Source organism: Talpa europaea (assembly GCF_964194135.1).
Source record: "Talpa europaea genome assembly, chromosome: 7".
Lineage (NCBI taxonomy): Eukaryota > Metazoa > Chordata > Mammalia > Eulipotyphla > Talpidae > Talpa > Talpa europaea.
Genome location: NC_140074.1, coordinates 64,131,099 through 64,146,184, shown reverse-complemented (window position 1 = coordinate 64,146,184; position 15,086 = coordinate 64,131,099). Strand labels below are relative to the sequence as shown.

At 51.5% G+C, this 15,086-nt stretch overlaps 1 protein-coding gene across 5 annotated transcripts in view; it reads right to left on the bottom strand.

Moving 5' to 3' along the window:
• The window catches only part of ZNF618 (zinc finger protein 618), a gene marked incomplete at both ends in the record, with an annotated part of 173,451 nt that overhangs the window by 35,307 nt on the left and 123,058 nt on the right, over positions 1-15,086 (bottom strand). For 3 of the 5 annotated variants that reach the window (XM_084238182.1, XM_084238179.1, XM_084238180.1), the window contains 5 exons: positions 1,030-1,107; positions 1,201-1,236; positions 2,136-2,225; positions 6,385-6,423; positions 7,018-7,095. In XM_084238182.1, coding sequence (XP_084094308.1) covers positions 1,030-1,107; positions 1,201-1,236; positions 2,136-2,225; positions 6,385-6,423; positions 7,018-7,095 — 321 coding nt within the window. Of the gene's footprint in view, positions 1-1,029; positions 1,108-1,200; positions 1,237-2,135; positions 2,226-6,384; positions 6,424-7,017; positions 7,096-10,545; positions 10,642-15,086 lie in introns of all 5 variants that reach the window. The other 2 variants (XM_084238178.1, XM_084238181.1) reach the window with 1 other exon arrangement.

Genomic DNA, 15,086 nt, shown 5'->3' with positions numbered 1-15,086 from the left:
GTGTGGAGCTGGGGTTTGTATCAGGATGGCAAGAGAGAGCTTGCTCTCACTCCAGACTCTCTCTCGCCAATATGGCTCAGGTGTTTGCCCTGACTAGGGGGCAGGTGCCAACCTGGGCACTTCATGCATGCATCCTCCAGCAGCCCTGTAGGAGCGACAGATGCCCTTGTCCCCAATGTACAGGTGAGACAAAGGACACTCAGAGTGGGTACGTAGCTAGTAAACTGGTGATACCGCATTCAAACTCAGGTCTGTTTGACTCCAAAGCATATTTTCATAATTATGAGGCCACAGATGGAAGGACAGTGCTCTGCCGGGGCTGCTGAAGAAGGGAGTCAGGAACCCCTGTTCCATCCCTGCATCCGTCTAAGAGGTCCTTCAGAGAACATGTCTGATTGCCATATGGGTTTCCCCACAGTCTAACTTCTAACAGTCTGAGTACTGAGGATTTCATCTTTTTCTTCATCTTTAAGATGACTTCAATGCCACTATTTACTAGGTGCTCCCTGTGCAAATGACAAGCGTGCTAACCCTCTTCCAGTGTGTCACATCTCCTGCTTCCTGCCCCGGGCAGCTTTCTCTGCAGACGGGCCCTTCAGATGATAACGACAGTGTACCAGGCACTGTGCTAAAGGTGGTTTATATCCATGATCTCATTTAATCCCCCAACAAACCTGCAGGGAAATGGCACCCTCATTCCACAAGTGAGGAGCCGAGGCTCAGGATGGCTAACAGACTGCCGGGCATGTAAGGAGTAGAGCTGGCACTCAACACCAGGCTGTCAGCCTTCACTGCCCTGACCGTGACCTGAGCTGTCCTACCACTCCTCAGAAGCTAAATCCGAAGACAGATGGGCCCATTTGACAGGGGGCAAAGGGAGGTACAAGAAGGCCAACTGCTCACTGGCTATTGCTGTCACTGCAGGATGAGCAATGCAGCCCCTTTCCAGCAGCGGGACTGACCCTGTGCCCTCCACCAGCCCCTACCTGCCTCCCACCCAGTCCCAGCCCCAGGGAGAGGCCCGCATACTTGGCCCAATTTTCTGGAATGGCTCCGGGGGTTCCTCCTTCACCTCGTCAGCGGCCACCACACCTTGGTCAAAGGGGTCTGTGGGAGAACAAACGGCCCTTAGCATCCAGGTAAACAGGTCTCAGGAATCCAGCCCAGGTTTAGGAAGGTGGGCAGTCACTGAGGACTTACCTGCCCGATTTTCGGGGGCCCCTTCCACACTAAACACTGCGCCCAGGCGGGAGGCGGCAGCCGCAGAAGGAAAGAAGCAAACAGGAGCCCTGTTAGTCCCAGCCCACAGCTACCTCTGCCCGACGCTCCCGCCTCTGTCCCAATAGGTTGCCTTTAGGAACCGGGGGGCTGCCTTGGTGAGCTTGGAAACCCCAAAAAACTCGGGGCCACAGAAGGGTGCACGCCAACCAGGATGAAGCCTGTGTGGCCATCATTCATCCTCCCCAGAGACAGGGGCCACCCTGGGGACACACACCCCTGCCTGATCATGTCTGGATCACCAGCACCCACTTGGGGGGAGAGGGCAGGAGGAAAGGGGAGGAGCACAGGGGAGAGGAAGACTGGGGGGGCAGTGTGGAATGGGGGGAAGATGAGAGGCAGCACAAGCCTGTGGAATAGGAGATTGTCACAGCAGGAGACAGGCTGAGGATGTGAGCCTAGAGAGGGAGACCCCCAAGATCCTTTCCAGGTATAAAAAACTCTAAATGTAGGGTTTCTGAGATTTTAAAATATATTATCTAAATTTATTATTCTAATTTCTAACTCTATAATCTTAGATGCTAAAATACCATCATTCATTTTAAAAATTGGTTTAATTTCACAAGATCATGCAAATACTTAATACGAAATTGTAAAATGAATTGATATGAAACTGCTGAACTCAACTGATTCTGACCTACAAAAAAGGCAATGTCACTTGGGTCATGCTGATCAGAAGAGCACACAGTGAATAAAGGGGACCTTGCCTGCCCCAGAATTCTCAGGAGTGGTCACCCCCCTCCCTCGTGGTCTGGGAAGAGCATACCAGAGGCAGGTGGGGGCTATTAGTAAGCAGCCCTGCGGGGAGGGGGTTTCTGTAGGTGACCCTGCCCCAAGAAGTGAGGGGCCTGACTCACCATCCACTGCATGCAGGTCTCGGTGCTCTTGGAAACAGCTGTAGTATTTGTACTTCTTCCCACAGATATCACATGTGTACCTGAAATTGTCTGTGGGATGGAAAGACACTCCTGGTTACCAGGGCTTCAGTCATGTGAGTGGGCTTTTTTTTTGGACCGGCTCATGTGCCTCAGAAACCACAGACTAGCCCAACCTGGCCCAAATGATCGCACCTGGAAGCCCAGGACACCTGGCTCCTGAGCCAGTCAGCGCCTGTCACTGCCCGTCTCTCCCGACGGCGGCAGCTGTGGCACAGCCCTCTGTGAAAGCCCATTTTCTTCTCCCCCACCTGCAGCTGGGACTGGGAGAGAACCAGCGGTCTGGTCTCCGTGCCAGACCCACCCTGTATCTCTTCTAAGCCCACAGGTCTGGGGTGTGAAGCAGGGGGCCCCACCTTCCTTAGTGAAGTTACATGAGAATAACAATCATCACAGCTACCACCCCCTGAGGTGCCAGGCCGAGAGCATCACCTGCATTTCCCCAGGTAGTCCTGTAATGAGGGAGGAACATTCCCACTTCACACAGGAAGAAACAGTACAGCAGAAGGGGATCTGCCCCAGACCTCAACCGGGAGGCCCCATGGTGGGCAGTTTGTGCATGCTCCCAGTGATCCCCGCGTTGGGCATTCATGTCCTGGGGGATACCTTCCCCTCAAGTCTGGGCTGGGCCTAGGGACTTGCTTCCAATGAATGGAACACAGCAGAGCTGGGAAGTCACTCCATGATCAGGCCACAAGATGTGTGTCTCATGCATGCCACCTCTCTTGCTTGCCATCAAGCTGTGAGCTCTCTGAGACCTGCATGGCAGTTCCTGGTGAATAGTCGGTGAGGAACTGTGGCCCTCAGTCTGAAGGCAATCGGTAGGAAGGTTTCTGGTCCTCACTTAGGTGAACTTTGGGAAACAGATGAGAGTAGCCATCTGCCACCTCTGCTCCCACCACTTCTACCTCTCATGAGCCAGACCCTTCCAGGCAGTGTAGATTGGAACATGAGAATCATCCAGAGGAGAGGAGAATGGTATTTTGACTATGAAACATCTCAGAGCCCCAGGAGCGCTCAGTGTCTCCAGGAACGCCACTGCAGATGTGGTTTAGGACACAGGCACTGGAATTTCAGGAAGCCTGAGCTCAAACCCAACGCTACTGCTGACTAGTGCAATTAACCTCAGACACACGCCCTCATCTCCACACCTAGGTCCTCTCATCAGTGAAATGGGAAGGAGAGTTCTGTTCTCTCCCAGAGCAGAAGTACAGGTAAGTGAGCACAAGGCCTAACAGGCAATCGATACTTAATAACTGTTACTGAGTATTAGCATTTTATAAAGGGAAATACTCAATAACTGTTACCTAATATTATCATGTCACAAAGGGAAACTAGCAAGAGAATGGATGTAGAATTCATCTGTTATCTTCTTAGTTGAGAGACAAGGTAAGTGGGTACGCACCTCCACGCCTGGGGGTGAAGTCATCCCTCCTTATCCACCAGGGATACAATCCATGAACCCATAGATAGACCCAAACCCCATATACAGCACCTCTTGCTGAATGTACATACCTACAATAATGTCTCATTTATAAATAAGGCACCCTAAGAGATTAATGACAGTAACTAATAAAGCAGAACAATTATAACAATTACAATGTTACATAATCACTCTCTCTCTTAATATCAAACTATCTCTGCATGCAGTCTTTCCAGATCTAGTTAACTGTGAGTAACTGAACTATGGAAAGTCAAACTGCAGATAAGAGGGACTAATGTATCACCGTGTCCACCTCCTCCACCCAAGTGGCCACACGGGAGCGGAATGACACCTCTCTGGAACGCAGTACCCTCATCTGGCAGGGCAAACTGGACTTGCCTTTCTCAACAGGGCCCTGCTGGCTCCCAGATCATGGCCAGCCTGTAACCAGGCTGGCAGTGCAAGGACACCAGGTTTTCCAAGCAGCACCACCAGCCTGGGTGAAGGTGGCAGTGCAGGACTGAGAATAAAATAAAGGGCACTGATCATGGGAGAAGCCCTGCCAGAAGGAAGGGAGAGGTAATGGAAGGACTAAAAATACCCCTGGCTACAGAGTCCTCCAGGACAAATGGGTTTCTTAAAACAACGGAAGCCTGATGAACAACAGGTCATCGAGGGACTGCCAGGGAGGCCAGAAAGCCAGAATAGCTGAGGAAGGAAAAACAAATAGGGAAATGCTTTAAATATGTGGCTGACCACAGGCAGAACCTGGGAGCCGGAAGAGAAGGGCCAGGCTTTGCCACCTCCTGTTGTGGGCACTCCGGCAGATGTCTGGTCAGCCTGGGTCTGCGAGTCCCCAGAAGACAGAGGAATAGCCTCAGCCCTGCCTGCCTATCACAGGTGTAAGAGTCAGAGAGAGTGGCTGGGAAAGCTCCTCGGAAGAAATGCTCTGAGGGCCCCGTGCAATGAAGGCCCCCAAAGGCTCCTCAAAGTGCTTTGTTTTGTTTTGATTTTTCTTTTTGGTCATGCTGACTTCTTATTTTTAAAACATCTTAACGTGCGTGTAGAAAACCTGCAGAATGGGGTTTGGTGAACAACGGCTGGCCCACCTGCCTGCCCGCCCACCGCCACTCACTCAGTAAGGCCTTCACTTCCATGTCGTCTCTGGCTGGGCTCCCGTGCCAGGCAGTCAAGCAGTTGTGGCTGAGGCCTCTGGCCTGCAGAGTCTAAAACATCTACTATCTGGCCCATCACTGAAAGTCTGCTGATCCCTGTGTACAGATCCTAAGTGTTTGATTTTCCCAAAACACCAGCGTAAACAGCAGAATCTAGAAGCCCCTTCCACAGGGCAACACTGATTCCGCTTTGACCCCTATGGATTCGTTTCCCCCTGCCTGTGCTTCCCCTGTGCAGATCTTGCAGGAGGAACACTTCTGGGGCAGGTTCTTTTTTTTTTTTTTTTTTTTTTTTATTTTTTATAAAGATTTAGCGGGGGAGGGACGGACAGGGGAAGGGAGGAAGGGCTAGAGTCAAAATAAGGGGGGGATGCAATTGTTTGGGGAATATAACCATAATGAAAATGCATACATTGTGCAAAGATAAAAAATGATATAAGAATTACATAAAATAAAAAATTAAAATAAAGATATAAACAAACAAACAAACAAACAAATAAATAAATAAATGAAGGTTTATTTATGCAAGAACTGGGGAGTAGGCCAGAAGTGCAGGACGTGAGAGGATTCACCAGAGACAGAGTGGGGAACAGAACAGGCAGATCTACTGAAGTACACCACTGAGGGGAGCAGCGGGCAAGGCAGGAGAGGTCTGCTGCACCATGTGGGTTGCTCCCTGGCTGGCTGGGGATGGAACTCCTGCTGCAGTGGCTGGCAGTAGCTTGATAGTGCTGTCTTTAACCCCTGCGCCACCAGGGAGGCATTGCGGCAGGTTCTTTAGCCAACATCAGTTTGTGGCTAGTCCAGGTGCCATGTGGAGCTCTAAGTCTCTCCTGGTCTTGCTGCGCCACAGCCCTTGTGTGAACACTGTAACTTCTTTACCCAACTAGGGCAGAGATGGGGGGAGGTTTGCAGAAGGGGGGCTGCTACAATACCTCTGCTAGAACATCCTTCTCTTTCACACCTTTTGGACACTGGCACACTTTCTGCTGTGTGAGGTTTGCACCTGGGAGTGGAATTACGGATTCTGGAGCTCAGGTTTGTTAGATGGGGAGAAGTTTCCCCTCCCCCCAAACACACATCTGGCTGGTGGCTAATCACCCAGTGATTAGTGCCTGTGGGTGCTGAGGGACATTTCCCAAACATCAGGGATGGAACCCTAGACCTATGAGTGGCAGTTAAAAGACAGGGGAGACGGCATATCCTGGGCCCCTCTTGGAGGTGCACAGGCCTGATTACCAATGAAGAGTCATGAGAAGCCTCCAGTCAAGAAACCTGCAGCTTAGAACTCCAGTGTCCCCCAACTTTTTGGTCAGAGAATCCTTTCTTGACAAAACACCTATTAACTTTCCTGGGATGAGTACACCAGGGAACACACTTTGGAAAAGGCTGCTTTGAGGTACCGTGTTCAGTTTCACAAGGATCCTAATAGCCTGAACCCCAGACTATAGGAACATGTTTACCAGAGAGAGTCTGGGGTTAGTCCAGGATGGTGGGCATGGCTGGAAGTGCATTTCTTTTCCCACCCCAGCCCTCTTGGAACCCACATTCACAAGGAGAGAAAAGTACTCACTGCCTTGGGAGGCTCCCTCCCCTGAGGTGGCTTCGGTGTCTGTAAGAGAAAGGTTAAGAAGGGGGTGAGCAGACTGGACCAGTGAAGCGGGGAGGGGGGGGGGGAAAGAGAGAGGGATGAGAGAGAGAACCAAGATATGACGAGGAGAGCACCCTCCAAAGTGCCCAGGGACTCTCTTCCTCTGAAGAGTCCTCACAGCCCTTCCCTGTGCCATTGCTGTCAGCTGGGCCCTGATCCAGTGCCCTTCCTCCCTGCTAGGCTCCCAGAGGGAGCCCCTCCTGTTCCCTCATCTTCAGAGTAGGAGACAGCACCCACCTTCCTCCCGGGCTGGCATGAGGAGCAGAGATGGCACACGAGACCTTCCCTGCAATGGCTGCAAAAAGCTGGCAGTACCGAGGACAGGGCAGGCAGGGGCACCGGAGAGCAGAGTCTACAGTAGACCAGGTGGTCTCCTCTCCCATTTTCTCCTCCTGCCCCCACTAAAGGAGCAGGGAGGAGACTGCGAAAGGAGACAGGAAAAAACTGGATCTCTAAAGACCTCAGGGGTCACCTGGGAGGGGCGCCAGTGGCACAGACGGACAAAAAAAGAGGAAGGAGCAGCCCTTTGGCTCTGCCTAAGGACACCCCACTCACCTCGGTGTGCCCGTACATGGGTCTGGAAGCAGTTGTAATACTTGTACTTCTTGCCACAGATTCCACACTCATAGGATCCTGGAAAACAGGAAAGAGAAGGATCCGTCAGCCAGCACCAGTATGTCAGGCCGCAGGCCCTGAGTGCTGCCTCCCGGCCAGGCCAGCCACTTGTGAGCCTAACTCTGTAGGGGCGCTGGGGGGCTGGGCTCTTCCAATGGACTGTTCTATCCCCAGCAAGCAAGGGGACAGTGGGGATTTCTAACTTATTGCTGGGCCTCAGTTTCCAAATCTGTTAACATGGAAAAGGAAATTTTTTATACGCAGTCCATAAACAGGAAAAGGAGATGAACATAAAAGGAAATAAAAGGAGTAAGTGGCACCCACATAAGGAAATCATCACTTCAATGCACCATAGTCATTTCCAGCTCCTCTCCTCCTTGCCAAGAGGGGACAGAGGTTAAGAGGACAGGCTTTGCATCAGACACAGTGCGGTCTCCCTCCAGTTCTACCACTTACCAGTAACATAATGTTGGCAATTTCCTTATACACACTAAGCCTCAGTTTGCTCATCTGTAAAATGGGGATAAAGGTGTTACTTCATAGGGGTGGTCCTACTTCCCTAGGAAGTGCCCAGACCTATTACAGATGTACCCGAACAAGCAGAGGGTGCCTCGAGTCTGCTGGGGAGCCATCGTGTTCCCCAGATAGGCAGAAACAAACTCAGTGGTAAATGCCTAAAAAGCCCTTGCAGGGTCCCTGTGCCAGGGTCTGATGGAAACTGCTGGGTTCCTAGTGGGTGTGTCAGACAGGTCAAAGGTGAACAGAGCAGGGGAAAAGACCCATGGCAGGAAGCCAGGCAGAGCTCATCAGACCAACCTGGCATCTTCACATCTGTGAGTACAGGCCCCACCCTTCCCAATGAAAGTCATGCCCCCACCCCCACTAAATTGTGTTAGAATGGCTGGGGCTAGGGCCTCCCTGGTGGTACAGGGATTAAAGTCTCAGCACTATCAAGCTATCACCAGCCACTGCAGCATGAGTTTAATCCCCGGCCAGGGTGCTGACCCACATGGCGCAGCAGACCTCCCCTGTCTTGCCTTCTGCTTCTCTCAGCAGTGTATTTCAGTTGATCCACCTGTCCTGCTCCTGACTGTGCTCTAGTGAACCCTCTTACCCCCTGCACCTCTGGCCTAGAGCCCAGTTCTTGAACACATGAATTTTAAAAAAAAAACAATGGCTGGGGCTAGGGAGGCCAAGCAATTTACCTTTTTCAAAAGGGTCTTCAGGGGATCCTGGGCCCAGCAACCAGGCATAGGAACCACTGATTCAGAGCAAGACAGACCCAGATGAAATCTCAGCTTTCCCACTGGAAAATGTAGACAATGCAAGAGCCCTGATGTGAAAATTGAATGAAGTTCAAAGTGTTCCCACCTTGGGCCCGGTGGGTAGAGGCTGTTTACTGGGTGTGAACTTGAGGTACAGGATTAAGTCAGGAGAACACTGGGCTTGGAGTCAGAGTCAGCCCAACCTTAAAAACCCCAAGCTATTTGATCTCAGGTGTGTCCCTTCACCTGTCTCTGCCTCAGTTTCCTCACCTGTCAGACAGAACTATGACTGCTGCTGAGGTCGGGATTAGGGAGATAATCAGTCAGCTGGCACACAGGCGGCATCCCCACTTCCTACCGTGGGTCACTCAAGAGACTGTGGTTAACCTAACGGCAGGTGGAACGCAGCAGTCCATGACTCAGCACGTACGTGTGTATGTGTGTGTGTGTCTGTGTATGTGTTACATGTGCCTTGTCTCTCAGGGGAAATATATACACGTGGAAGGCAAAGATCAGGCTACATATTTCTCTGTCGTTAGCCCCAGGATTGGCACACAGTGGGGGCTCGATAAATTCCTGCTGTCCCGCTGCTCCACTCATCTGTCACCAAGTAATAATGACCTGACTCCCTTGCTGTGCCTCCACCCGCTCTTCAACAGTTTCTGCCAATTCCCCTTCAAGCAGCCCAGAATTTACTGAGCATCTTCAACATGCCAGCCACGGAGGCCCCGACCTTTCAGAAAACACCCTGGTTGCCCTCCGCCGGGTGTAAAGTGGACGGCCCCCCGGCAAGGAAACATATTTAATGTTGTCATACAGGATGGCAGAGCTGGCAGAGGGAAGCCCAGGGCAGGTGGGCACAGTGCGGACCCTGACTCAGATGCAGGCTGGAGGAGAGGAAAGAAGAGGGGGCCAAGTCTTAGAGGTGAGAAAAGTGTTAGCTGGGAAGATGGAGGGGAAGCCGCCCCCAGGGAAGATGCAGCATCTTCCCAAAGGCCGGGGGCCACAGCCTGTAACAGGGGAGAACTGCCCAGCCGTGCCCCACTCATAGATGAGGTGACTGAGCCACAGCTCTGTCTCTGTCAGGAGGCCCGGGCTTAATTCCCCAATGCAGTCAATGGCCTAAGGTTTTCTCGGAAACTGACAGTAACTGCAGAGTGATGGGCAGAGCCCGCAGGCTGTGGTGGGTGCCGGCCCCTCGCCAATTTGGCTGATACCTCACCCAGCTATAAGCAGTGAAAGCAGATTTTATGGGATTCAACCTCAACCAATAGTCTTGTTCATAGGTCTCAATCCAATTGGGAGGGGAGAGGAGAAGAGACACACAATGTGTCAGCCTCAGGCCCTCTCCCGGCCCCAGGGCAGAATGGAGCCCTGCCTGGCTCACAGAGTCTCAGGACCAGCCTGTTTGCTGGCAAAAGGGATACCTGAAGACAGGTAACTGCCCACCCTCCATTCTCCCCAAGACCCTGGTATTGGGTGCCCTGTCTACAGAAGGGGCTAGATGGGCTGAGATGTGGGGGATGGGTCATGGGGCTTGGGCTTGCTGTGGTGCCAGCAAACCTGGGCTCAAATCCTGCTCATCAAGTAGCAGTCAGGGACCCTGGCCAAGTCCTGGATCCAGCCACATCCCAGGCTGCGCCCCATGAATTGGACATACCTGAGGGGGATTGTGAGCACTAACACTGTGGGGAGACTTAGCACAGTGCCTGGCACATGATAACTGCCGTGACCTCCATCATTTCCTCAAGTTCTCTGGAACCCAATTTCCTGAAGGCAGGTCCAGTGAGAGACAGGTCCAGGCTGAGCACGTGGGAAGAAGACCTGTTGGTGCCCTGACCTGGGAGGCACAGCAGCAGGAGCTGCTGGGAGAAGCCTGCAGTAAAGGAATGCAGCTGACTGTCTAACCCCAGGGCTCCCAACAAATGTGGCCAAGGAACTCCTTCACCCCCTTGGCTGTTTCACAGATGGGTGGCCATGGGAAGCACTGCTGAATGGCTCCCCACATTCTAGGTTTCCACATGTTCCATCCTCCAGCATCTGTCTTTCAGGGTCCCAGGCAGGCTCAGATTTGGCAACACATAGCAGTGACGGGGTTTTGGGAAGGGCGACCCTTCAGTCGCTCCCATAGCTGATGGTACGTTGAGCTGTGCCCCCACCCTCATGCTGGCCCATCAGGTCCTGCCCCTCGGCCATCACATACCAGATGCATATCTCAACGCTTGGTCAAAAATCCAGGTCCCTGAATAGCGGCTTCGCACAGATCCACGGTGGGGGCTGCCTTCGGGCGCTTTTCCATCTGAATTACGTAAGAAATCAGAAAGAGCCCTTAAAGTTGGGGAGTGCCTGGGAGGCTGGGGATGGGGCCAAGTAAGGAGGGGCTCTGAGTCTAGGGTTGGCCAGTAACCTGAGTTTTCTGGGCCTTTGTCTCCCCATCTGCACGCCGAGAAGAACAGATCAGCTTGTCTACTTTTTCACTAGAATTTGAGCTGGCCAAGGAGGGCCCAGGAGTTCCTTGGGGGCTGGGGTATGGCAAAATGCAGCAGCTACAGGCCCAAAAACCTCCCCTGAAGTTGCGCATTTTCTCTGTATTTGGACTTTCCTTGTGGATGTAACATAAAATCATCCATAATATGCTTATAAAATTTCTTTCCAAATCCTTCCAGCAAAAATGACCCTACAGGGAGGAGGTGTGTGCTGTGTTCCTTGCACGCCGGAGTTGGGACAGTGGGGTCTGGAGAGCCTTCTCAGGAACTCTTGGCCCAGACAGACCCTGTGCCTGGTGCCTGACTTCCTGCCCGGCACAGTCCTCACTCTGCTGGGTTGCCCAACTGTCCTTTTGTCCTTTGTCCTTTTGTCACTCCCTGCCTACTAAGTGCTGTGATTCATTTCACTGCCCGGCTCCAAAATCTCCACATGGGCCTGGCCTCTGCCCCTACTGTACAGGTAAGGAAGAGAAGGTGCCAGATGTGAGCACCACGTCCATTTCACATGACCAAGTAGTGGGAGTGGAGTCTGGACTCAAGGGCTTCTAGAATACCAGCTCAGTTCATCCTCATCAGCCCAGAGGACAAAGGTGATTATCAGCCCTATTTCTTAGATGAGGGAAGTGAGGACCGGCACACAGGGCCAGAGGGGGCCTAAAGTCTGTCTTGATCCAGAGACACTAAGGGTAAGCTCACAATCAGCCTCTGGAAAGCATCCGGGAGATGGTGACTGTTAACATTTACCATTTACCATTTACAGAGCACACTCAGGTCTCATGTCTGTCCTCTGTCTTCCAGAAGTCCTCATGTGGTTGGGACAACTCAACTGCCACTTTGACAATGAGCTTGAGAGTTCTAGAGACCAGGTGGCCCAAACCTGGGCTACCCAGCAAGTAGCTGGCAAGGAAGTGGGCCCAGACCTGGTCTTTAGGGCTGTGGTGCCATTCTACTGCCACCATGCCAGGTCATGTGTGCCAAGGGAGCTGTGGGTCCTCGTCAGTCCTGGGGCTCCCCTCTACCACGTCTGGTACCACAGCAGGACTCCCAAGCATCCCCTATCAAGAGTACCGCGAGCAGATGCCAGGGACAGCTGGCAGGGCACACCAGCACATGGGCGCCAAGGCTTCCCCCTTCCTGCTGTCACTGGTGGCACAGGCACTGCTTAGCAGTCTAGCAGGTTCCCTAACCACCTGCCAGGGAGCCTGGCTCAGCTCCCTCCCTGAGAGCTCTAGCAAGGCCAGGTAAGGCCAGCTGAGACCAGGTGGGCCTAGCTGCTGAGGCCAGGGGAGGGAACAGTGGTGCAGAGGGAGCACAGGAGGCTGTCCCTTAAGGACGAGAATGGGGTCAAGCCCTCCACTCACACTCAGCAGCTCCAGATAAGCTAAGTCGCCTTTCAGGATACATAAAATACCACAATTACTGGTGAATGAGAGAAGAAATATGCAAGGCAGGGAGGCTGCCTGTGGAGAGTGGGGGGTGGGAGGGAGATGGGCCAGAGAATGATGTCTCCTTACAACAGGCACCCTGTATTAGCTCAGAGCTGCACAGAAGCTGTGTTCACAGATCAAAAGCTGCTGAGTATCAGTCCGCTTGATGATAAGATGCAACAGGAACTGGGGGAACAGGGGAACCTGGAGACGTAAGTCATGGATAAGTAGCTTTCTGAGGCTCTCTAGGGCCTAGACTCAGACCAAATATCCTCAGGATGAGGGTTTTCCAATGGAGCACAAATCTAGAATATGTGAGCAAAGACAGTATTAAGAACATCAATTTCCCAGTCATCAATTTCCCAACTCTTCTTTTCTAAAATCAGTATGCCTGGAGACTGCGGCGGGTGGGAAGGAACCCTCCTCTAGTTCTCCCTTCCATTTCTCCTCTCCTCCCTCCCACATTTAGGAACAGAATACCCCCTTCGAACGGAACGACCGCCTCAGGACTCCAAGCAAAGATGTAAAACATGTATTTAGAAAGTGGATGGATCCAATGACTAGAAACCAGCTCCTTTTGCAAACCTGGTGATTTCTAATTCTTTGTGCTCAAGGAAACTGAAGGAGGGTCTAATGGAGTTGTCAGTGAAGAAGCCATTAAAAATAACGTCTGATGATAGACCCCCAGTGCGATTTTTGGCAATACAACTTGGAAGGAGTTCAAAAGCTTGAGTGACTGCTAAAACAAAACAAAACTCCATCCGTCCCTGGCTCCTTATATATGTGATCAAGCTTTCTAGGTACTTACACTTATGAAAACTGAGAAACAGGAATTAAATTAATGCTGAATTTTGTCTCATTCAATAACAAGAAATATTAATTCACTGCTCCGTGAGCCAACTGAAAAAGACAGAAAACCCCATTCATTTCATTAAGAGGTGCATTTTCAATAATTTTTTACTTTTACATGTACTATTTATCTAAATTTGTTTTTGACAAGTCTATGCTAATAATAACTCAATTTGGAAAAAAATGTCTTAAAACGTAGCGCTTTACGAGCCCAATGAATTTTTTAGAAATTTCTATTTCAATTTACGCACATCTTGTTGTGGGTGATGAGTGTGAAACAGTGATCAATAAAAGACTCTCAAGCATTAAAAAATATATTACATTAGGATAAAATCCTACAAGGGAAGTGGACCAGAAATAAGAGTTCAAGGAGAAAAAGGAAAGATGTAAAATTTCTGACTGTTAAAGATGAGCTGGTCCGTGTGTCTTAAAAATGGATGACAACGAAGCTCAAAGAGCAGTGGATGGCTTTTGGATTCATTTAAAGGAGTTCACAGTTTTATTTCTAAAATGCCACTTTTTCCTACAATACTCAATACATTATACCCTTTGCAGTGATTTAAATGTTGGGTGTGAACGAATTTCTTGAAACTCCTTTAGGAGGTACAGAGCCAAAAAAAAGTTTGCAGCTGGTGGCCTTTTAGGGTTTCTGACACTGCAGAGATAACCCCAGATATAGCAACATCCTAACACCAGTGGTAGCTGTTTAGTATGTTCTGTCCCTTACAGACAATTTGATCCCCATTACTTCCCTCTGTCCCCAACTGTCCTACAGCAGATTTTTTCATACCTGCTGATTGATGAAGTTAGTATGGCTCAGAGAGGTTAAGGGGCCTGTTCAAAGTTCCACAGCGGGAAGACCCCAGTCTCCTGGTTTACAGCCCACCAGCCTTCTCCGATGGGGACACTCCAGTCAGGACCCTTTCCTCGGGCCACCAAAAAAGGGGTGAGAGACGGAGAAAAGATGTGCCTGGGTGGTGGCCAGAACCCCCCTTTCCTAGTGGCTGCAGCAAAGAACTTGAGTGTTGGTTCTGGCAGGCTCAGGCGCAAAGCCCTGCCAACAACCTATTGAAAGAGGAAACTAACTATCAGCTGGCAGTACGAAGCAGGCGCTGGCACCTTCTCGGCCCGGGTTTGTCACAGACCAAAACCCACGTGGCCGTGGCTAAAAGGCTGTCCCCTCTTCTGCAGCTCCTTCCAGAGCTGTGGCCCCCGGCGCCTCTGGCTGAGTTCCTCCTTCCCGGGCAGCCCTCGTGTGTGGAAACACCTCCACCCCTCGGTGCTCAAAGCTCACTGCCTTGAAACGTCCTTGTGGGATCCAGTCTCCTACATGAGCCCTGACTCTTCCTCCTGGCACCCGATGTAGTGACCCTCTCTGCTCACGCATCTCTGAGACGGAAAGTCACTCCCTCACAGGCCTAGATCCGGGTTCCAGACAGTTCCATGATCTCAAAGTCTTTCCTCTTACTAGTTGAAACACCTCCTGGTGACTTTTCTATATTGCCTGGGGTGACTCTGGAAGTGTCCACTACATCCCCCACCAAAATGCTCCATCATCTTAGAGTCTATCCATCTCCTCTGCCCACACCTACCCCCAGTCTCCTCTCCCCAGAAAAACAGCGCTTAGTTCTTCCACAGGACTCACCCCCACTCTTAGCTGACTAACAGTTAACTCCCAGCAAAAAAATCTGGTAGCTCAATATCCCTCATGTGAAGAGCAGCCCGGCTGGGCCACTTGCTCCCTCCATCAGGCCCTGCGCCACCACCGGGGAGCCTGGTCCCAGGCCTCTGGGTTCCAGTGGCTCTCCCTGGGCTTCCTCACATGTAACCTGGGTGAAGAGTCTCAGGGCACAGGGAGGAGCACCCACTGCTTAGCAGGACATCTGACCCCAGGCTAGGATCCGGGTGTCCTTATCTCCCAGAACCAGGACCTGCTCCATGGGCTGGACATCCCAGCAGTTGAAAACGCAGCTGGCCTCATC